This window comes from Haliaeetus leucocephalus, unplaced genomic scaffold (genome assembly GCF_000737465.1).
Source record: "Haliaeetus leucocephalus isolate CR32 unplaced genomic scaffold, Haliaeetus_leucocephalus-4.0 Scaffold195, whole genome shotgun sequence".
Taxonomy (NCBI): domain Eukaryota; kingdom Metazoa; phylum Chordata; class Aves; order Accipitriformes; family Accipitridae; genus Haliaeetus; species Haliaeetus leucocephalus.
Window position 1 is genome coordinate 1,429,394 of NW_010972631.1, and position 23,921 is coordinate 1,453,314.

The 23,921-nt window shown below is 35.8% G+C and overlaps 1 protein-coding gene across 1 annotated transcript in view; it reads left to right on the top strand.

The window, feature by feature from the left end:
• Window positions 1–23,921, top strand: part of RNGTT (RNA guanylyltransferase and 5'-phosphatase) — a 173,417-nt gene that overhangs the window by 41,237 nt on the left and 108,259 nt on the right. Inside the window, exons 8-10 of the mRNA XM_010565702.1 lie at window positions 763–898; window positions 7,482–7,553; window positions 21,719–21,883. Coding sequence (XP_010564004.1) covers window positions 763–898; window positions 7,482–7,553; window positions 21,719–21,883 — 373 coding nt within the window. The remainder of the gene's footprint in view (window positions 1–762; window positions 899–7,481; window positions 7,554–21,718; window positions 21,884–23,921) is intronic.

A 23,921-nucleotide genomic window follows, 5' to 3' on the forward strand; every position in this document is an offset into this window, starting at 1 on the left:
TCACTGTTTTTTCTTGTGTATAGAATGTTACCTCTATAGAGCGGTCTTCTGTAGGATTAGCACAGAGAGGTCTAAATTAATGACTTGGTCTCCCAAGTACTGTTGTAATTTAAAGAAATTTTTAGAAAATTCAGATGTCTGCAACTGAACCAAGCTCACAAGTTGCTGGTGGTAGTGTAGTAAGCTTTGGGGTTTTCTGTGTGTGTAATGTGAGGGGAATGTACCTTGGCTAAATTTGTCAGTGTTTTAATGAAAAGTGGCTCAATAGTTGGCTGGGACTTTGCAATACTGCAGTGTTAGATAACCAGCGATAAGACAGGAAGGGTGTTTCTTTTGAATGAAACTGCAGTTCTATATCAGGTAAAGTTCTGGTCCACATAATAGAGGAAAAACTGGAATAAAAGATCTTTTAGCTGAATCTAACTGAATTAGTCACCTGTATTTCTTACAGCATTAAAACTTGTGTTATTTTTAATAGATTTTCAGGCACCATTTTATCTGGATATAGCAACTTGCTTATATATATATAAAAATATTCTGAACTTTTATCTTTGAAATATTTTCTTTGTGATAATTGCATTGAACTAAATTATCTGCTTTCCTGAAGCTATAGGTTTAAACTTTTAACTGTAAAAATTTCCTTCTAAAATGCTTTTTTATAACATCTGTCATGATTGCTTTTTTTTGCATTTAATATAAATCAGAATAGTAGAGATTAGAGGATATACCTTTAAGTATAATATCTTAACATTGCCTTTGCAGGTACATGATGCTGATTGATGGCAAGAATGAAGTTTATATGATTGATAGAGATAATTCAGTTTTTCATGTATCTAATCTGGAATTTCCTTTTCGTAAAGATCTTCGCACACATCTAACAAACACTCTTCTGGATGGGGTAAGAAGCGTACTGTGTAATTATTGTAATAATTTCAGTGCCATTTGCTTTTGTTCAGAAACAGGGACAAGTTTTTAGGCCTGGATCAGTGAATGATGGGATTTCAGGAGTAATACAGATTCAATCACTGTCTGAATATGGGAATCACACTTCATAAGTCATTCTTATCTACAGAACAGCAGTGATGACTGCTCTGGGGGGAGCTGTTTGTCTTTGAAATAAACCAAGCTATTGACATGACATTCTCTAAATATGAGAAGAGGCTTGAAGAGAATCTAAAGAAATTATTGCAAAACCTCATCTCTTGTTATAGCTTTATATTTTGATACAGTAAACATGGTCAATATGATCCAGTTAATGTAAATATTTCTAGAATTTGATAAAATTTTTATCATCTTTTGATAGACTCATGAATTGATGTCTTTGCTTCTGTAGCCTTTATTTTCAGCTGATCTGAATTGTTGACTGATTTAGAAATAGCTTAGTTACATTTGTTTAAAACACTTCTAAGTTGTCATGCTAATTTAATTTATTTAATCTTGCTGATTAACTTTTTAAGCTAGTTGTAAAACAAGCTGTAAAACATCTGTATTTGTTGTTTGAAGGCTGGCCTGGAGTATTTTTGGTAAACTTTTCAGAACAGTAGCCACAAGAAGAGGTTATTAATTTCTTGACCTTCCTATTTTACATGAGCCAAAGAACTTCATTACCTCTTACACTAAATATCTGTCAATGAAGATGAATGCAGTTTCCTGTCACATTTCAGTAGCATTGGAGGCTCTCTATATTGCTGTAACTCTTGCTTGCTGAAGTACTGAGTATCTGAGATGATCTTCCATATTGGTGTTCTGAATCCTAATGGACTTTTCAGATACAGGAGACCATATTGTCATTGTTAACTTTCTCAGGCCTTTGTTGTCAGTATCTTTCTTGAAATGTCACTTCTGTGAATGATGTGTCTTACTGAACACACATTTGCATGTGAAGCATGTATAAATTGAATCTGTGAGCGTAAGTATTGCAAGGAACAATGTACTGTCTCGGGGACAGAGAGGCAGATAATGGAATATTTTCCACCACCTCTGCTTCACTGAAAAATTGAGAGCATAATTCAAGAAGTGCCATGCTGTCAGCTCAAAAGTGGTTGCACAAGCTTTCATGTCTGGTAGGAGCCTCTTCAGCCAGGCAGCTTCCTAATGACGTACGTAATAATATTCTTAACAACATACATTAGGTTCCATACTGTTGAGATAAAAAGTCTGGTAATATTTTTTTATTCCCTGCTCTTTCTAAGGCTCTTGAGAAAGTAATGGCTTGCCAGTGTCCATATGGTACAATCCTAGGTGTTCTTCAGGGAAACTGCTGCTTGGTTTTTTTGCACTTCAAAACAGATGGGTTAGGGTGGCTAATATGTACATGGTGGAAGATAGGGATGCACATAGATTGAGATATGTGTATAGATGTGGCTGTGGGGCGCGAGAGAGGGGCTCTGATCTGGTGCGTTTCCCAGATTTATAGTTTAGGTCTCTTAAGAATAAATTAAGTTCCCCGAGATACCCAGGACAGGAACTATAAGTTCACTTAATTTGTTGCTTTGTAAAATTTTGACTTTTATAGTGCATTTCAGTATTTCACTTTATTGGCATAAAATTAGTCTTACTGTGATTCCCCTTCCCCCAGTTCTTTCATGAAGTTGAAAGCAAAATGACATGAAATGAACAAGTATTGGTTGAATGAAGTACCTTGAGATAAAACCAAAACCTTTCAATGGATAAATACTTTACATAGTACAGATTTCTAAATTTATTTTAGTATGGTCAGTTAAAAAAAAAAAAGCTGTTGATGGAATACTTTGCAACTGAAATTCTTTTCAACAGGTTTGAGAATAAAATTTGCCTATTATTTTGAAGCATCAGAACAGCTTAATTTTGTAATTGAATATTTGTTTAATGTTGGTGCCAAATGATAATTTCCATGATGGTTCCTTTACTCTGGATATATGCATGATTTCCTTTTTCTTTTTTAATCCATGGGAAGAAAAATTTGGCTCTTTTGTGTTAACATTTTTTGCTAATTACTGCTGAAGGGCTGAAGTTAATTCTTTAATTACAGGTTGAAGTAGTTCATACTTACTGCCCTTGAAGTAGCTTTCTCTCATTCAGAGAATGAAAGTGTAGAATGAGGTGGCCCAATTGGCATTGCTTTACAGTAATCTTAAAAAGTATGAGAAAGAAAGACAAAACAGAGATATCAGTGCCATGCAGCACAGCAACTACTGGTGTTAAGAATACAAAAGATAGGTAATTTCTCCTAACTTCATTTAGAATGACAGTGTATATAAAACTTTCATAAAGGCAATTTCCATGAATTCAGTGATCTATTAACTTGCTTTAAGGCTTCTGGTGTAAGCCTTTCATGTGGTTGTCTTTGAGAATTTCAAATGCGTTTACAATTCACTTCAGGCTGAAATTACTCGCAAACAGTTCTTACTATGATATGATCAGTTATATCTTGGGTGATGAGAAATCTCCTGCAATACTCTATCCTCATCTCCAGCTCTTCAGTTGTGATTGTTGTCCTAGCATGGAAGAAAGTTTTCTGCAAAGCTCATTAAAGCTAATTTGAATCTTACCTACAGGTGACTAGTATAATATGAAGTATTCCTTTAGAAGCCAAGTGTTTTGCATGCATACTGCTATCTGAGGGAGTACATAGATTTTTGTTGAAGTGTTTCGGTTGTCATGCAAGAAGACTAATTAGTTATTTTCGGAAACTTTCTTGGCATTTTGTTTAGCTTTGGAACAGTTGAGTACAAAATGTAGAGACATTCTTAGGCTTGAAATACTTTTTACAATTTAATACAGTTTTGTATATATTTTATTTATATATAAAATATTGTTCACACTGGAAGTCTTAGGAAGGCCAAGGACTCCAAAAGTGGAGAGTGAGATTGAGATTGTTTTATGTTTTTGCATCAGTACAGACCTCACTTATTTGTAAGCTCTCTCAGAAATGGCATAGCTTGCAACTTCTTGAGTTTGCAAAGGCTGGTACTTTGTACAAAATAGAATTAAAAAGAAAATAATCTCTTTTCATGCCTGAAATACAGCAGTGACTAGAATTGTGTTAAAGGTAAATGGACAAAGGAAAGGCAAGGCACAGGAGGAAAAGGAACAATAAACAGATGTGTGATTAGATCTGATTCCATACTCCGTGTCAACAGAAAATATATTCTGCAAGTGGCTGGTAAAATGAGATCCTTTGCTTTGTGATTAAATTTTGTATTATTTTAAGTCCAAGTTGCTTGCTAGATAGGCAATTCAAGGTGGGGCAGGGGGGAGAAGTTCATGAGCTACCAGTCCAGCATTGTTCTTTTGGTACTTGTCCAGCTAAAAGCTCTTAGCACAGTTGCTGTTTTTAATATGCTGTAAGACTATGCTCTGCAGTACCAGAAGATTAAGAAAAGGAGATTGACACCAGCACAGTTTTTCCAGATTACATTGAAGAAACTGGCCATTAGACCTTGTTCTGCAAGCCAGCAGGTTAATCTAATACCTAAAATAGCAGCTAATGGAAAAGTGGTAAAGATCATACTTACTAGCAGTGGTAATCTTAAAACACACAATAGCAGCTGTAAATCTACATGGGGTCTATGAAGGGAAAAGTATGGATGCAGGTGCATCTTACGGATACTTTTGTGTTCTATTATCATGTCATATGAATGGGTTTGGGTTTAAGTTTTTAGTTATCTAAAAATTGGCTTAAATATAGCCTTATAGTATCAGGTTATTACTCGTATCAGAATGAGTGAGTTTGAATGTGATCAGTTCTCAAATACTATATTTTCCCAACAGTCTCTGAACTTGCCTTTGAGGTCTATTCCCTGAGGTATTTTTGAATTCTTATAATTTCAAGGAAGATTCTGAAATCAGACTGTGAAATAATGATATGTTAGAGTATTTCTAATCTGAGTTGTTCTTATGATCACTTTACAGCTTTTGCCTTATGACAGTTGTATTGGCGTAACTAATGGAGCAGTGAATGTTGTTGTCACGATGGAGATGAGTAGCACAAGAATTTGTCATCTCTACTTCTAAGGCATATTGTGCTGTCGTTTATTTGTTGTCATAGCTGGGATTTCAGTCGGGATGTGAAAAGAGAGAACAAGAGGCAGGGGAGGAGGAAAAGAAGTGAGGATGTGAGGAAAAAAGCTAGTTTGACCTGTAATAGAGTCAAAAAGATTTATACATGTCTGAAGTAGAGAAAAAAATTCTTTATGAAATTAATTCTGTGTTAAAACTGAACATTCCAGAGAAGGTTTAAAAATCATTCTCTGTCCTCTTGGTTGTATTTTCTAATTCTTCTTAAACTGAATATGCAGAGATTCAGATTTTGAAAATTAGGCATAAAATCTTGTAATACCAGGCACTGAAATGTTTTCAGGGTTTTGGATACAAATGCTAGCTTTGCATCAAAGCTGAGGCTCTGAATATGCATGCTGAGCAAATGAGTCCTTAAACATTAAATATACGTTCAATTAAATGTACTTTAAAAATTTGTTTTACCTGCTAACGCGATTGAAACTTAAAAAAATATGGTAGCATTCTTTTGTTTCAGTTTTACTTTTCCTTTGACCTGATTACTAATTCCAACCTCAATGATTCTATGATTCTATCAGGAATTCCGGGTAGGTTTTTTTCCCTTCCCCGCCCTGCATTTTATCTTTACACACTCTTCCATGTTTGAACATCGTACCTTCTTTCTCTCTTAGGATGTACCTACTCCATCTGTTCTTGCAGTTAGTTATAAAATTTATTGTCAAAGAAGCCATTGCAGCATTGCATCTGCCCTTCTTCCTTTGATAGCTCACGGGTGTCTTACCTAAATACTGAAAAGTAACAGAATAGCATTTTGTTACATCACTTCTGTGTAGACTTTTTGCAAATGTTATTTGACAGTACCTGTGACTAATTTTAGATTTAAGAATAAGATATTGTAATGTTACAAAGGAATATTTTTCACTCAATGAATTAATTATTTTTTTTTAAATGAAGTGGAAAGATGAATAAGGTCACTTTGGTAGTCTTTCACAACACCTGTGAATGCTGCATTTGGCTGTGAAGGCCAAATCTCCATCTCGGTGTTGTGTTCCCAGAAGATGCGATTCCAAAATATTAAGTAGGCAACTCCTAGTTCACAATGGTTTTTGAGAACAACAGGTTCATGTCTTCTAGTTTAGTTTTAAATGCTTCAAGCTTTGTGTTTTGCTTTAAAACAAATCTATGTTTCTACAACTGCTTTGATTATTTTTCAGAGCCAGATGCGATTAAATACCAGGTACAATTCAAGAAGCTTGGTATGTGTACAGACTGAAAATCAGTCATATTGAGACTCTTGTTTGGGTTTACTTTGTAGAAGCTATGGATTCTAGGAGAAGTTAAAAAGTTAAAAATGCTACTGACCTAGCAAGAAACAAACTAAAAATCAAGTTGATTTGATGTTAGGTTCTCTTTTGGTATAATTCTTGAGCTCACAATTTTGTTTTCATCATGTTGTAGTGAAATTTTTTCACTTTTTCCAATTGTTTTATTTTGTATGTGTGAATTTGGAGTTTTAACTTGATATTGGCAGCAAAAAATCCTTAGCTGATACAACTAACTTATCCAAGAATTGGGCAGGGGCAGGGAGAAGCTTGATTGCATTTAGAGAAGTGAATATTTCAAAGTTGTCTCTGAAAAGATCTACCAATTGGTTGACTGTTACCATTTTCAATCATGACTAATTTATATGAAATGAAATAATTTTTTTTAGTTTGATAAACTAATAAACTATGTCTAATTCATATCATAGGAAGCCTGAGTTAGAGATGTAAGCACCAGCGTGTAAGATGTATACATTTTTGTATGTGCCATTAAGTTAAGGAAACACTTTTGTGTTTGGATGTTGATCATTAATAGTCTTTCTTCTAGCTGACATATTTTCAAGATGGTTTACCAGTATGTATTGAATGTTAACTAATTTCACGTGCTACAGATAGGGTCTGTGATATTTCCTTTTGAAGGGACCCTACTGTTTAGTCACAATGCAACATTCAAGTAAATTGCAGTTGTTACTGCTGCCTAGGATGCTGTTAATGTGAAAAGATCCAGCCTGAGCGTAGAAAATGGATGTTAATGCTTGTTCTTTACTTCCTTTCTGTTGTACTTCTTATTGTAGGCAAGATTTCCAAAAGCACTTGCTTGACTTAAGATCGCAGTTCTTACTGAGGTTTCTAAAACTCGTTATTCACTTAAGAAAGGTAGTGATTTTGAAAGCTGTGGGGAAACTAACGTATAAATGTTGCAGATCAGAATGTCAAGCCTTAGCACAGCTTCCTGGCTTCTTATTGAAAGCTTCATGAGAGACATTTAAGACCATAATAATATTTTTATAATCTTGACCTACTGTAAAATCTTTTTTAATAATAAAAATGTGGCCAGTGTTTGATTGCATCACACTTACAGGTACATGCACTAAGTATAAATGTGTTGACATTCTTCTATATTCATGAAATAAATGTAAATGTAATCTCTTTTCTTTTAAGGAAATGATCATCGACAAGGTTAATGGACAAGTTGTCCCTCGATACTTGATATATGATATTATTAAGTTTAATGTAAGTACTTTCAGTTTTATTGCTTTTATCATTAGTTATTGATTCTCATTTCTGTTTTAATCTTATTTGTATAAGTAAGAGCTTCAGAGTAAATTTAAACACCAAAAGTGTTCAGGTATTTTGTAGCTCAATAACAAGAAATTAATCAGAATTAAGATTGAAAGCAGCCTTGTAATGGATGTTGATTTATTTCCACCTGCTCAAGAAAAGATGGTGGTTTGAAACAGTCTGCTAAACACTGTTGGAAAATTTCCTATTTCTAGAGCATGTTTGAACTATTTAGGCAGTGAAATTGAGAGGGGATGGAGAAGTTAGCCTGTAAGTGGTATATTTGTTACCAGAGCATCACAGTGCTTCATGTTAGGCTGCTCCATCACCTCTTTCTCAAATTTCTCTTTGAAACCAGGCAGCTGGTCCTCTGTTAAGTCCTCAACAGCAGCCTCTTCTGTTTACACTGGCTGTAGGGCAAATATATAATAAAGAAATATATTATGGAAGTTGTGGAAAAGGAGAAGCCTTTGTTGAAAGCTAGGAATGAAGTCTTTTTGGTCACAAGAAAGCTGTTAAGCAGTACAGAAAACGAGAAACTTTTTTTCTTTAAAGCAGCTTTCAAATACAGTAAAGGTTTGAACATCACCAAAGGGCTCTTATATGTTATCTTTTATAGATTTCTTTTTTTTCTTATATTGTTCCACCAAAAGTCATGATATATGTGGAATTTGAAGTCATTTAGGGTTTTTATGGCAGGGTCTCCTGCTGAAGCTTATTCGAAGAACTAACCTTGACAATGTGTTCCACTCATTAGCCCTTAATATGAAATAAATTTTCTAGTAATTTCTCTATTATGTCTAAGGAACAGAAAATGTCCTTCATGAAGGATCAATTTAACCGTATATATATCTCTCTATCTTTTTAAAACAATATTTAAAATAGTTTTGTGAAAACAAAGTATGTATTGGTTTTGGTTGGGATAGAGTTAGTTTTCTTCATAGTAGCTCATATGGTACTGTGGTTTTGCATTTGTGACCAGAACAGTGCTGATAACACAGGGATGTTTTTGCTCTTGCTGAGCAGTGCTTACACAGCCTCAAGCCCTTTTCTGTTTCTCATACCACCCTACCAGCGAGGAGGCTGGGGATGCACAAGAATTTGGGAGGGGACACAGCTGGGACAGCTGACCCCAACTGACCAAAGGGATATTGCAGACTATATGATGTTGTGCTCAGCAATAAAAGCTGGGGGAAGAAGGAGGAAGGGGGGACATTTGGAGTGACGGCGTTTGTCTTCCCAAGTAACCGTTATACATGATGGAGCCCTGCTTTCCTGGAGATGGCTTAACACCTGCCTGCTGATGGGAAGTGGTGAATGAAGTCCTTGTTTTGCTTTGCTTGTGTGCCCAGCTTTTGCTTTACCTATTAAACTGACTTTATCTCAACTCATGAGTTTTCTCACTTTTACCCTTTCAGTTATTTTTCCCGTCCCATTCTGGGGGAAGTGAGTGAGCGGCTGTGTGAGGCTTAGCTACCTACTGTAGTTAAACCACAACAATGTGTTTAAATTTAGTCACTATACCTGTGACTAAATAGGCCATGGAAAAACACTCTAGTATCTGCTAATGCTTCTGGGAGAACAAAATTACTGTTTCAGTGTTCCTAACAGGACAAACAGTATTAGTAAACCACAGTGCATTTCAGACTTCCGTTACCATTGACTCTTCCAGACTTGAGTAAGATACTACTCAGCTCGAGTAGGCCACTCAGTGTAAGTAGGAATTGCAAATGTAGGCATGGTACTAGTCACCAAAAATGACTTTGGTATTGTTGGAAATGTTAGTCATTCTGTGACTTAGGACAGCTGCTTTTAAAAGTAATAGTTTGTGGAGAGTACATGTTAGATTAGGAATAGGAGCTTTTTGTTAACTCATTTTAATTCTGCATCTTGATTATCTTTTCTTCAACCTTTTCTGAAAAGTAGGTGTTAGTTTCCTGGATCCCTCTTATGATTAGGACTTTTCAGTAAGCAAAAATTCCTTGTAGGCTTCTGAAAAATATGATCTGCTATAACCACTTCTGGGTTCTCATTTTTCCTTTACATTTTCTTACCTATTCCTTTACCTGTGATTCTGTGACTATTTACCCTCGTGTCTTTACATGTCTCTGTTCTCACTTTGTGTCTAACCTGCCATTCACTCCTGTTACTTTCTCTTTGAAAACTAAATGTGAGGTAAGAAGTGTACAGTCTCCTTCCCTCAGTTTGGGATATGCGTATACTGTCCTAGCAAAATAACACTTTTTGAAAGTCATAATTATTTTGGTGAAACATTTTTGGGGTGGAATGGGAGGAAATGCTCATTTGTAGTGATGTGTCTGGACTTAACGTGAAGAATGCCACTTGGCAAACAGGAAAAATGATCAGGGGGTTTCCAGAGGGTTGTGAAGGTTTGGGAAAAGTCTGCTTTTGAGCAGGGCTGTAAATGCTTTAAAGCTTGTTTGGTTTTTTGTTTGTTTGTTTTTTAAATGCACTGGGAATGACAGAGAGGAGTTAGTTACTACGTGATACTATTCTAATGTCAGGGACAAATTAAGATAATGTTATCAGTATGAGTGCAAGCAGGGCTTCAGCTGCAAGAAGTCATTAGCAATGGTCCTACTACAAAGATTAAAAAGCACAGCAGTTTTTAGGTTAATTTTAGAAGCTTAATTACGAAAATGGGCACCCAAGGATGTTTGGCTTGGCAAGAAATGAACAACAGAATTTTATCACCAAGAGAGGTAAATGTATTCAAAACTTGTAACTGGCAAGAAAGGATAAATTCCTTTTAGGTTGTGTAAGTTAGATTTGTGTAAATTTTCCTAGCAGAGCTTCAAATCAAATGATTACACAAAGCATCAGTCCCATTTAAAAACAAAACATTCCCCCCACTTCTGAAACAAACAACCCCCCCGCTCCAAAAAAGGCCCTCAAACAACCTGACAGCTAGATGAGGTGCTTTGGAATTCAACATTGCTCGTTTTGATCTTGAATGTAGTTGTGTCTTCTGAAGGTGAACGGTGGAGTTTCTGTAGTCACTGTCCATCATGTGAGTTACAAGGTTTCCAGCATGTTCCCCATCTCATCCTCCACAGCGACTCAGCATACTCTGCTGTTAGAGATGCGACATTGCAGATGGGGAAATGTGAATACAAACCCCGCTGATGAACACCTTTGCTCAGGCAAACCTCACGTTTTAGTCAGGTCTAGTGAACTAGAGATATTTTCAGCTGACCTTATTCTTAAACGCTCAACCTATTTTGCTAGCTAAGAGTTACAAAGTTTTCTGGCTTTGTCAGAATATTCCTTCTGAAATATTGCATTCACAAATTCCACATTAAGTCCCAAAGACTTATGTGCACTATTAATACTGCTGAGAATTTATGTGTTAGGATGGCCACACTAACACAAAAATGCAGGTTAGTACTAAAATAAGGTATTATTTAGTTTTTCAGAATGCACCATATGTTTATAGTAAGATATATGTCAACTTGCACCCCTCAGAATGACTGTAAATGGTACAGTGACAGCTGTTAACATGTATACAGAAAAATCATGGAATTAAATTTTAGATCACAGTAAAATAATGTCATATAATTAAAAATTTCCAAGTGTACTGTAGTATCACTTTGAACTATTCTCAGTATATTTGGCCAGCATTATTGTCATGCTTCAAATTCGCAGTGTGCTCCATTCTTGTATTTATTTTAGTTCTTCATTACCTTGGTTTTAGGGAGCTAAATAGTGTTAAAATTCATGTTTGGAAGTGTAGCAGTTGAGACAGGGCAACCTTATCTCTGTTCTATGCCGTATTTCTCTGGCTTTTAACAAGGGGACATGTAGGACTGAGGACTGATACCTAAATGAAGCCAAAAATGTGTAGCCTGGCTTCTCTGTGTCTATGTTAACTAAATACCATGATCACTGTTGCCTTTTATGAACAGAAATTTTGAGAGGGTACGTTTATTCTTAAAGCTGTATGCTTAAAGTTTCAGCCTAAAACCCAAAGATCCCAATTTATAAATACTTGTATTCAATTTGGCCCTTGCAGCTCTGGAATTTGACAAGTTAAGTGTTTTCAAGACCAATGTCAATTTGAGATTTAAGAGGAGCAGTGGTCTGCTAGTAACAGATCAGCTGGGAGTAAAAGTAGCAGTTTTCATTTTATATACAATACTATGATTTTGGGAGAACATCATGGTGTCACGGAGCTCAGTGTCTCAGTACATCAGGGGATCTTTCTTCAGACGTAGTCAGGATTTCGCCTAAACATGACCCAGAGGAGGTAAGGAAGTCCCCTTAAACAAGGATGACGTGTTCATCAGGAGAGAATGGTAACAGAAACTTAACAGGGAGTAGAGGCTATCAAAATGAATGAAAGAGAATAGTGAGGAGAAAAAAGAGAACGTGAGTGGGCAAAGACCTACCTTTTACAAATTCCAATCCACATTGTTATCAGTGAGGCTTATTGTTACTTAGCTTTTTGATTTTGCTGTAGTGTATCAGGAGTAAACTACAGCAGCCTTTTAGAAAGAACCAAAGGAAACAGAGAGTAGACTGATTGAAATATGTAGTGTATTTGGTTTCAAACGTCTACACAGGAAAAGTCTTAGGAAGAAGGAAGAATAAAAATTGCGTTTTGGTGATTGGGAGAGACCTGTACTGGAGTTCTTAGGGAAAACATGGAAATAATCTAGGCTGTCTCTTTCTTTGATAAATTTTGTATTGAATTCTGATGCTTATCACCTATAGCTGCTGCAAAAATCAGTCTTCAGGGATGCCGATGGAACCCTTTGACTTCATTTCTTCTAATCACTGTTTCTGTGACATCTAGTTTCTAGAAGCTTGTGGTAACACATCCCATTGTGTTACAAGAGATGCCTATGTCAGGAAAAACAAATGATTCTTCAGGAGATTTAAAAAAGGTTATTTTTTTAATTGTCATTTTCTTCAGTCTGAATCATGATGTTCGTTATTATTAATAGCAACTCAAAATATGACATTGCTGTCTCACTGCTTTCATCTCACATGCTAAAAACAAACTCATAGAAAGAAAACTATATGCTAGTGAAATAAGCCTGCCTTTTGACCTCAACTCTTTGAGGAAACCCAGAGCAATCCCTGCTTTTTCTTTTCTGCTTCACTTGGTTCTTTCTATGAAGAGCAACTCAAAGTATATGAAATCATCTCTCAAAGCCCATTCTGAGAGGCTGCATACATGTAAACTAATAAACAAAACTGTGCAAAGAGCAGGATCCCGCTACTGAAATTTTATCCTCTTTTTAAGTAGTTAAAATGGTCCCTGGCACAGTTTTGGCCCTGGCTGGCTACAGTGCTCTTGAGCAGTTCTCAAGAATAATTTAAAATTTAACATTGCTCAGGGACTGTTCTTGTCAGGTGTTCTGAGATGTTGTCATCCTTTTCTGGAGAGTGAGAGTATGAACACCGTCAGACAGCTGGTGGCTTCAGGGGCAGAGATGAGACCTTTGCCATGTTGATTCACCAGTGTAGATGTACCCAGAGTGTCTTCTAGTTCACTGACTTGGGGCTCACCTCTCTAAAGTTCAGAAAGTGCTGTTTTATGAAATGTCAGGTATTCTGCTAATAATGTGCCTTTAGGTGCTTAGGGCAGAGGACATGAAGGCTCCTTACATTGAAAAGAAGAGAGGGAATAAGGTGGAATAAAAAAATACTAGGATATCATGACATACAGCAGAATTCTGCTGTGGAGGGTAAAAGAAGATCCAAAAGCATAAAAACAAGTATGCCTCTTCTGCTTGTCTATGGAGAAGATGGCACCAATATGGGAAGGATGTCATTATCATGTGAAATGTTTCTAGAAGTAGAAGTCAATTGTAACACAGTCTATCTTTTCTTACAACCTAAATGGATTTTTTTCCTGAGAAGAATCTTTTCATTGAAAAATGACAAAGCATTTCTTAAAAATGCATGTATTTTTTTAGCTTTTAATAGGCTAATTGAGGGGGTTTTGTCCACATTTATGTCACTGGTTATGTGTGCGCTCCGCACACATGAAATCTGGATCTTTCATATTCCTTTGAACATAAAAGGCTAATGGCACCCAACATTCCTTACGGTGTTTAGTCTTAATGTGTACAGAGTTAAATCCCTGCAATGGCTGTTACTTTTCAGCGTCCTGATTTGTGTCTGTATGGAGTTGAGTTCATTATTACAGTAACTGTAGCTGTATAGCACTACCTCTTTCACCTGAATAGTGAATAAAAAGTTCAAATTTGGTGGGTAATTCTAGTGTAACAGAGGAAGCTCGCAATAGGATAATTAACAGTCCCACAAGCAAATACAAATAAATCCAAATCCATATTCATCAGAAACAATGCACAAAAGAACATGTCTTCATTTTCCAGTCATCTTTTGAGACAGCTGTTCCTGAGAAACCTTGTTTTGAGAGGCTTTTTCTTAAATCATATTCAGTAGCTACGTGTAAATGTATAGACACTAGACTTAAGCAACTATTTTTTTCCTTAGTTAAGTAATAAAATGTAACACTAGTATAATGCAGGATCTAATTAATGCATTCTTAGCAAAGATGCTGAAAATTAATAGTACTTTCCTTTTCCTTTCTAACCCTGGCCTTTAAATTTTTAAACTCTAGCCAAGTTTTCATGAAACCAGATTGCAATGGTAAGAATAGACTGAATGCTTGAAAAAGAATAATGTTTTTAATGTTTAGAAAGGAGATAAAATTTTGATTAAATTTCCTAATACTCTGTGCATTAAATTAAGTCAAGATCAAGATCTCTTTAGTTGTCATTATGCATAACAATGTTATAGCCATTAGATAAAATTTGTCATGGTAAACAGATACACTGGTAATAAATCCTGCCCACAGCCACTGTGCTCATTGAATTCATGCATATGAAACTTTTTTGTTTTAAATCCCTGTGAAATATTACCATGTCTGACTTTTCCATTACAAACCTCATTTTAAAGTGATGTAAAGCTCATAGTACATGCTGTGTCTCATTTATTAGCCTATTGACCTTATCTTAAAAAGGTACTGTGAAAATTTTGAGGGCACAATTCAGAGATGCAAGTGTTTAATTGCATCTTTTCTGTTTACAAATGCACCTGGCTGCCAGTCACCCTTCTGCTCTTACTTTTAATTCTGAGATTATTCTCAAATAGTACCACGTCAAAACACGGATTTAAAATGCTTTCATTACTGCTAGTACTCTGGAAAATAAGGATGCCGTGCATGTGTTTACTCTTGCACCCTTTCTATTATTTCTTGTGAAGACATACCTAACACCCAAATATTTGTAACAGTGCTTTTGCTGTGTGTTACATTCTCAAAATCAGTGTATATCGCTTCATTCTGTCATGGCTCAGAGGTGTCAGGTAAATGAAATACAGAGCATCTACTCAATTATGTCTCGCTTTGCCTTCTGGTGTCACACTGAGCGAGATGCATTAAGATTGCTTTCTCCTTCTCCTCCCATTTTTATAATGGAGTTTACTGAGAGCAGGGGCAGCTTGGCCAGGTAATGTGTTTTAGTATTCTGTAGGCTCTATGGATAGGGTAGCATTACGGAATAGGGAGGACCACAAATGTTGGGCTAGGAGAGCTTGTAAGATGGAATCAACACAGTAAGGGAGTGATGCTGCAGAAGGGTCTGTGGAGATGGATGGACAGAAATACACCTCAGCTGGTTGTCTTCTTCAAAGTTTTTCTTGCCTTATTCCCCTTCCCTGTTGGTCATCTTTCATTCATTATTGAAAACCTGACTTGTATGTCTGAGCAGCAAAATTTGCAAATCTCCTTACCTATTCTGTAAACTTCCAAAGAGAGAATTTGTGCTTTCTTCCCTGTTGCTCCTTGTGCTTGAGTAAAGTACATATACAACTGAAAAGCAGCATTTTTATGCATTCTTGCATCTGTCTTTTAAAACTCTCCTTTGCTCTGATGCCTCCAAAAAGTAAATTATTGCTGAAGAATGATAACTAGTACATGCTGACCAGGTTATCTTTGGTGATTTTGTGTTCTTCATTTTCTATTTTTTGTCTAACAAGCTGCTTGTTGTTGGGCTGCATTCTTTAGCATTGTAATTAATTTGAAGGTTGGCTGTTTTACTTGCTGGTTAGTGTGTGTGAAAAATACATCTGAATTCTTCTTTTCCCTTCTATCTCTGAGTTAGATCCTCCTTTTCCCAACCCAGGGGGCACTATGGGTCGCAGTGAAAGTGGTTTGTTTTCCACATTTTCCAAAATAAAGAATGCTTAATGGAACATTATATAAAAGCAAAGGGAGTGTATTAAATTTTGTCATGTCTTGTTTTATTCCCCAAAGGTAAATGTTTCCATATCCTAACATGAAGCATGTCTCATGAGAACCTTTTTGAATGGCAGATTATTGCTAGTATAATTGTCAGGGGAAGAGGTACAAAGTGTTACTCCTGGGACAGATATACGTGAACAAGTAGCTCTCCAAGAGCAGCTTTAGAGGTTGCTGTGATACAAAATCCTTTATATTTTTCAGGTGTTCGAGTTCTGTAGGTTTTGTTCTTTCTTGCTTACTCTGATGTGACACTTTTTCAGCAAACTGTGAAACCTGTTAGAAAAAACACAAAGTGAGACTTAGAAGTTTAAGTTGCATTGTAAATGAAAATAACACTGAACTATTTCAAACCTTATACAATTCAGAGAATAAAGTCCACAAACTTTGTTCTTAGAAGGTCTCTTTAAAGAGCTTTTCTCAGTATTTTTACTAAAGTTTTCTGTCTTTCACATTTTTAGCCTTAAAAGACCTCACTTTTTATTTGCAATATTTTTTTATCTTCTTGTTGTGCTAGGAACTGTAACATATGATTAAATAGAAAAACTGTCTCCCTCAGCTTGCAATTTATAACAGTCATTCCTACAGGAACTGCCAGGTGGACTTAAACTGAACTTCTGTCTTGGGCAAATATTCAGATCTCTCAAGAATCTGGCAGTCATCACAACTGAAGTGGAAAGTGTGAAAAACCTTATAGTGGGGCAGGTTTTCTGCTTACATTATCATGACCAATTTCTTAACTACTGGGAAGGAAGTCTAACACAGGAATTTTTTTTTTTGGTCCAGTATATTTCAAAACAGGAAAAACTATAGGCAAAATCAAGGATGGTTGGGGGGATATCATATAGAAGCAGTGGGAGTGTGTTCAAATGTTGTCATGTCTTATTTCCCAACTTAGTTTTAATTCCTTGTTTTCTAAAATTACTGTAGCTGTAATATTTAATATTTTCAGTTTTCTCCCTCTTGCCTTCCCATCTTTCTCCTGTTTCTAGGGGAAAAGAACTAAAGAAAAAAATAATCAAAGTTAATCAGAAGAATGTACCAAATCTAAAGTAACTATTTAATTCAGGATAGGTTTTATGAAGGTGAAAGCAGGACCTCTGTAATATTTTCTTTTCCATGGCTAATATGTTTGAATAACCCGAGTGACTGTTGTGGTCTAGGACAGAAGTGAAGGCGGTATTTTCATCCTTTTTAGCATATTTCTCTTATTTAAAAGAAATATGAAGAAAAATGCCACTTTTCTTTTGAAATGAGTATAACAGTAATTAATCAGTATTTCTTACTCATAAGCTAACCATGCACACAATGAACTAGATATCTTAAAGACAGATTGTGTACTGAAGTTATAGATTTTTTACAAGTCTTAAGGAGTATAACATCTATTACAAGCAGATACTTAATTTTTAGTTCTGTCATGGTTTAGGAAAGGTAGGTGGTTCTTTTTCCAAGATAGTATTTGTGAATCAGTGCTGATTGTTACTATTTTTCCTCTTTTCTAGTTTTTAGGAGACTTTATACTTGCTGTACTAGGCAGTCTTATTTTAAATACTATGAAGTTATTCATATTCTAAAAAAATCACCGCCACAATATTTTCTAATATGAAATGCCCCGAATAATGTCTTTAAGATGTGGGAGTTTTCCCATGGTTCTTTAATTCACTGGAGTGATAGTTCTTTGTCATAAAGACAGTCCTGTAAAAACTCAGCAATAGCTATTCTTGTGAAGAGTCACTGTAAGTCTACCAGTCCTGGCTGGTAGAAACGAAGAAAGTGTGAGTAGGGTAGAAGCAGAAAGAGAAAATACTGACTGAACCATCTAGTATCTGTTGCAATTAAGGTAAGAATGCCTCCATACTATGTGCAACAACAGTACTAGGAAAAATATTTGGAAAAACCGGAAGCAGTAAAGGCCTGTGTTCAATATTGGACTTTGCAGATAGCCTAAATTCAGTGCAAAATAAATTATTTAAATTTATATTCCCCTGGGAGAATCATGTGCAGTCTTTTTTGTGTATAAATATCTGATGATGATGATGGCAAATCTATTTTCTAGTTATGGGTTATTAGAATTATGACTTTTACTTCTGTAGTTAAAATAGGAAGTTCATGTACTCCTCAGATTGCTTGGGGGGAGGCAGCCAGTCTAGACAGAACATAATTCCTTTTGGTTTTAATCATTTACATCCCAGTAAAATCCCCTTATTGAGTTCTGTTTTTGAAGGCTCAGGAGGATTTATAAGGATTATAAAGATCCTAAATGAAGCCACTGTACATGTAATCAAACAATGAATTGGACTGAGTTGTCTGTGCTCCTGAAATAGCCGCTACTAAGCTTTTGGTGCCTAACTGGAGCTTTGTTTTCAAAAGAGAGGGCTTAGGTGTTCGTCTATGGTAGATGCTCATTTCCATGAATCTGCCTCTGTATTACACAGCATTAATGGTGAGAATCATAATTCAGTCACTTCAACTTATCATAAATGTTCTGCCTTACATGTGTTACCTTTACACTGGTGAAGCAAACTTCTCATCCACTTGTAGTTATAAGGTTTTATGGTTTTTATCTTGTATTTGTATTCTATTTTGAGCAATCCAATGAGAAGAAGAGTGAGAAAGGGAGCAATATTTGTAGTACGATCTACTTTTTCTGGTTTGATCTTATCTGTTTAGTCACAGTTTTGACAGTCCTGTTTCATTCAAGTTATGTTGTTAATAAAAAAAAAAGTGTGGAGCTATATTTGTATGTTCTATTAGGTCTTGATGTTTATGCATGGGCTACAAACTTCTTTCCTTTGTTGATTCATACATATTTGAATTTCTTTTCAGTGTGGGTTTTTTGGATTTTTTTTTTTTTAAAGGAAATTCAAATAATTCAATACATGTCTTAAGTAATCTTTTTAATAGGTCTGATTCCCCAAATCATTTTCGTTCTGTGATAAATGAAAAGGATATTCCATTTTATAAGCTGACAACATATAAATAGTAATTATGTTCCTGCAGCATGTTGGTTGAATTGTTACAATTGAAACAATACTTCACACGCTGTACCTCATTGAAGCCAAGAAAATTTTAGAAACCATTTTGAAACTGCTAAATTCCTTGTCATTCCCATATCTGTTTTGAATATTTGAGTGATAAAAGTTAGAAAAAAACAAATTAAAAAATGTATTTTCAGATTATAATTGTTGTCTTGCCTTTTGCCTTTTAGAAATTAAAAACTTAGGAGTCATAATTCTACAAAATTTTTCATTTCTCTAATACTTTACTTTTAGTCCTGTTTTAAAAAGAAAACATTGGAAATGAAAAAAACCTTTTAGGTGATTGAATATAATAATAATCTTATTTGGAGGAGGAAACAGCACCTTCAGATTGTTTTTACATAAAGCTATTTTTATAAAAAAAAAAGAAGCAGCATCTATCAAACCACGGTCAGAAGAAATACATGCCATATCATTAGTAAAAAATGCAAAATATTAGACTGCATGGTCTTCAGAAGATGGGAGAACTAATAATGGGCTTTCATTGGAAATGCAGATGTCAGCTGTGGGTGCCTTGAATTGTCAATAATAATGTTAAACACAGGGTAGAATATCAGCCTGAGCTTATTCTTTATTCTCTTGAAATCATTAAAGCTAAGACAGTTGTGACATATGTTCTGCTATGGCTCAATAAGTGAAGATGTGTGTGGAACGTATATGCGTGTATGTGCTGAATTATTCATGTCTAAGTTACTGCTCTGGGGAAGCAAACGGAGTGTGCTTTGCTGGCAGGTAGACTTCAAACCATATCTCATGGAGGAAGAGAATAAACATTCTCAGTTTATCCTGGCCCAAACTAGTTACCAACTGTGTACGCAGGCCCAGGCATTATTTCTCTTTTTACTATAGCTGCATTGGGAAAATGCCAGATAAATATAAAATTCTAAGAGAAAGTACTTTTATGGGATTTAGCACCTACATACCCTGTTTTGTTATCTGTACTGCATCCACCTAGGTAAAGGACTTTCCATGTAAGTCTCACTGAATTTACTGAGCTGTAGCCACAAGGTCAACCTTAGAGGCAGGGGAAGGGACACTTAAACCTAGAGGGTGATGGTACCTCCTCAGGTGTGCCTTTCTCCTTGTGTGTCTTGTTGTTGTTGGTTGGTTGGTTGGTTTTTTTTAGTTCCTTTCAGCAAATAAATTGCCTTCCCCCGCCCCCTCAAGATAATGGATATTAAATGAGCTACAGACCCTGTTTTTTTAGTATTTTTAAACATTTATTTCTTTTGTGGTACACTAGGTTCTTATGTGATTTACTATGTATGGGTTCTGTTGGGAAGTTAATTTGAAATATTGTAAGTTTAAATTTAGAAATGTTCAACCCTGGGTGGATTTCAAAGTTCTGTAGAAATCTCATTTTATGTTTTGACGATGTGTGGAGGATTGTGTTAAAATCAAAATCATATTTTAAAGTGTCACATCTATTGCAAACCCACGTCATGCTGTGACCTCTTGGTGCAATGCACAGGGTTTCAACAGGTGAAGGGAATTCAACTGCTCAAGGAAGAGGTGTTGATTCAACAGATGACTCCTCTCTTGAGGCTTGTCTAAACAATATTTTGCTTCAGGATACTTTTTAATTACTGTGAGGGGGAAGTGTAACTTTCTAACATAGATAGGAAACACATGCTACTTGTTAATTTTGTTTTATCCTTTGCTAACAAACTTATTTTAGGTTAAAAATGTCTAGAACAGAAATTATCATCTAATGTACTCCAGTAACTACGCTGTTAGGCAGTGGTGACCCTCATCCTCCTCAGATAAGTAAAAACTTACATGTTGAAATAAAATCTCAAACGTCTGAATGCTTAAATTAATAAAACATCTATATTGCCTAAAATCATACTAATATTTGTTGCCTGGGTTTAGATTATATATACATCAATGTCTTCTTTTTGGACAACTTTTAAATGTGTGCTTTATATATGTCGTGGTTTAACCCCAGCCAGCACCTAAGCACCGTGCAGCCACTCACTCACTTCCCCCCCCAGTGGGATGGGGGAGAAAATCAGGAAAAGAAGTAAAACTCGTGGGTTGAGATAAGACCGGTTTAATAGAACAGAAAAGAAGAAACTAATAATGATAATGATAACACTAATAAAATGACAACAGCAATAATAAAAGGATTGGAATGTACAAATGACGCACAGTGCAATTGCTCACCACCTGCCAATCGACACCCAGTTAGTCCCTGAGCGGCGATCCCCACTCCCCCCAGTTTATATACTGGGCATGATGTCACATGGTATGGAATACCCCTTTGGCCAGTTTGGGTCAGCTGTCCTGGTTGTGTCCTGTGCCAACTTCTTGTGCCCCTCCAGCCTTCTTGCTGGCTGGGTGTGAGAAGCTGAAGAATCCTTGACTTTAGACTAAAGACTACTTAGCAACAACTGAAAACATCAGTGTGTTATCAACATTCTTCGCATACTGAACTCAAAACATAGCACCGTACCAGCTACTAGGAAGACAGTTAACTCTATCCCAGCTGAAACCAGGACAGGAATGTTTAGATTATTTTGCTTAACTTTAAAGGTATTTAGGTATTTAACTCATATATGCTTGAATACGTATTTTAAGTTTTTATCTTTCTATGAACTTTGATTTGATTAAACCTCTTACAGCCTGAGACGAATGCTTCAAAACCGAGTATTTGGCAAGAACATGTAGTGATTTAATACTATTTTTATGTATCTGTGTGATTCTAAATATTGTGTAAGGAAAACTGAGGCTGTTGAAATAATTTGGTGTTTGGTTTTAAACTGATTTTTGTAACTTGGCAGGGACAGCCTGTTGGAGACTGTGATTTTAATGTTCGACTTGCATGTATAGAGAAAGAGATTATATATCCACGACATGAAAAGATGAAAAATGGTCTTATCGACAAAACACAGGAACCATTCAGTGTTCGAAACAAACCGTTTTTCGATATCTACACTTCAAGAAAGGTAAAGTTTATTTCAGTTGTTATGTTGTGGTGCTGAAGGCAGCAAAGCAGTGTTGAGTATAGGTTTCCCTTAGCTTTTTTACCTTCCAGTGAGTTCCTCTGCTAACCAAGTGTTCAGCAGTGCTTGGGGGGTGATTGGCAGTTTGGGGTACTCTGAAAAGTGGTTTTAGGCTACCCATTCGTTCTGAATTACTATTTTGCCATGTTTAAAACCTGTACTTTGACAAAACATAATTCTTTAGTTTCATAATCTTGAGTGATGATATAGAAGTTAATAGCTTTAAGTCTGAAATGTCTCTGAGCTCAAGGGAATGCCTGAGAGCTATGTTGTTTACACTTTCCTCCTTCATAGGTAAGAATATAATCTTTTTACTTCTAGTCCCCATTTGGCCATAGTATAAGAATCATGAGTTGTGCCTGAACTCCCACTTCATGTTCAGCAGTGGTTACCAAGAGCCCATTCTACTTAACATCTCCACATTTTACTTATTAAAATACTGCCTTAGGTCTTCTGAAGTAATGCATATGACTTGCAAATATATATATGAGTTCCTGTCCTTCATTGTGCACTCTTCAGTATAGACATATCCTAACATTCTGTAAAACACTTTTATTCTCTTCTGTGAGTTAAATGGCTTCTGGATAATACTTTCTTCTAGAGGAACCCATTTTTCTCAGCACTGCTGTTAGAAGTAGTCCCGTGTCTCATCAACACACAACAATGAACATCAGATTGCCAGCTTCCATTTGCTTTTGTCATTTCCTTAACCCTGTAGCAGGTGATGAATCTCGCCCCAAGAGGAGCAGTAATTGTACTTTGGCTAACCAAGAGTGCCTGAAAAGTAAATAAGGAGATAAGGCACAAGCTGGACTTTAAAAAAAAAAAACTGGCAGAAAGTAGCAGTCTTTGGAAAGTTTAAATCATGAACAATTCTACCAGACGTTTGTGTGGATAAAGCACTTATAAATGTTTTGATTGCTTCTCTGTATTTGTGTTGTTGCATTTTTGGGTTGTCTATTTAAGATCAACATTGTAGATTTTGAAGTAGATTTTTCGGGGGGGGGGAAAGGCTGTTTGTCTAGGACACATAACTTTGAGCTTGAAATTAAAAGAAACAAAAAGGAACACATCTTAAAAATGGTTTCTTAAATAAATCTATAGTTTCTTGAAGTGTTCTGAAGTTCCAGGTTATTCAACCTCATTTAAAATCACAGGAAGAACATGGTTGGAAGCATCCTAGAAAAATTTCTAGGTAAAACACATCTGTAAACAAATCTCATGCTAGTTAAATCTAATTGCCAGCACATGACTATTGAAATGATCCTCTGCTTCCCAAAACCTAGGAAATTGAAATTATGCTCAACAGTTTTCTTTTTCCTGTCCTAAGGAGATTTCTGAATTGTCCATATGCATTCCAGTGTACTGGATTTTAACAGTTCTGACTGTGGCACTTTTTAAAGTCAGCAATGAAATAGATGCTATTTACAGGTCTTTCTCTGTCTATCTGAAAGCTCTGAACATAAACTCTCTAAGACATTGACTGTCTTATTACCCAGCAGTAAAACATCAAATATGTTGGTGAGGAAAAAAAAATTATACATGGCTAGAATTTGTTTCATGGTAGACTTATAATTGCTTTTGGTGCTAGTGCTTGGACAATATTTCTTTATTTTGTGCTTGTCTTTCCATCAGATTTGATTAACTTGTGAATTATGGAATGAAGCAGTTATCTTGCCAATTTTCTTTATTTCTGTGAAGAATATTCCTCTATACAGCAGTTGGAGATACACACAGAGAGCAGGAGGGGTAGAGTTACTGGCAGTCCAGAGCGAATAGCCAGTGTTAATTTTCTCTTATTTTAATAATTTCAAACATTTATGATTTATCTGCTCTGTGCATGTATTAGATCAAATTGGTAGGAAAATAAAGCAAGTAAGAGTAATATCCTGGGTTTTATCAAACTATATGTTTTGAAAGATTATTTCTTTAGCTAGGCCTTTCTTTGTCAGTTAACTCCCCCCCCCCCCCCCTTTGAGGG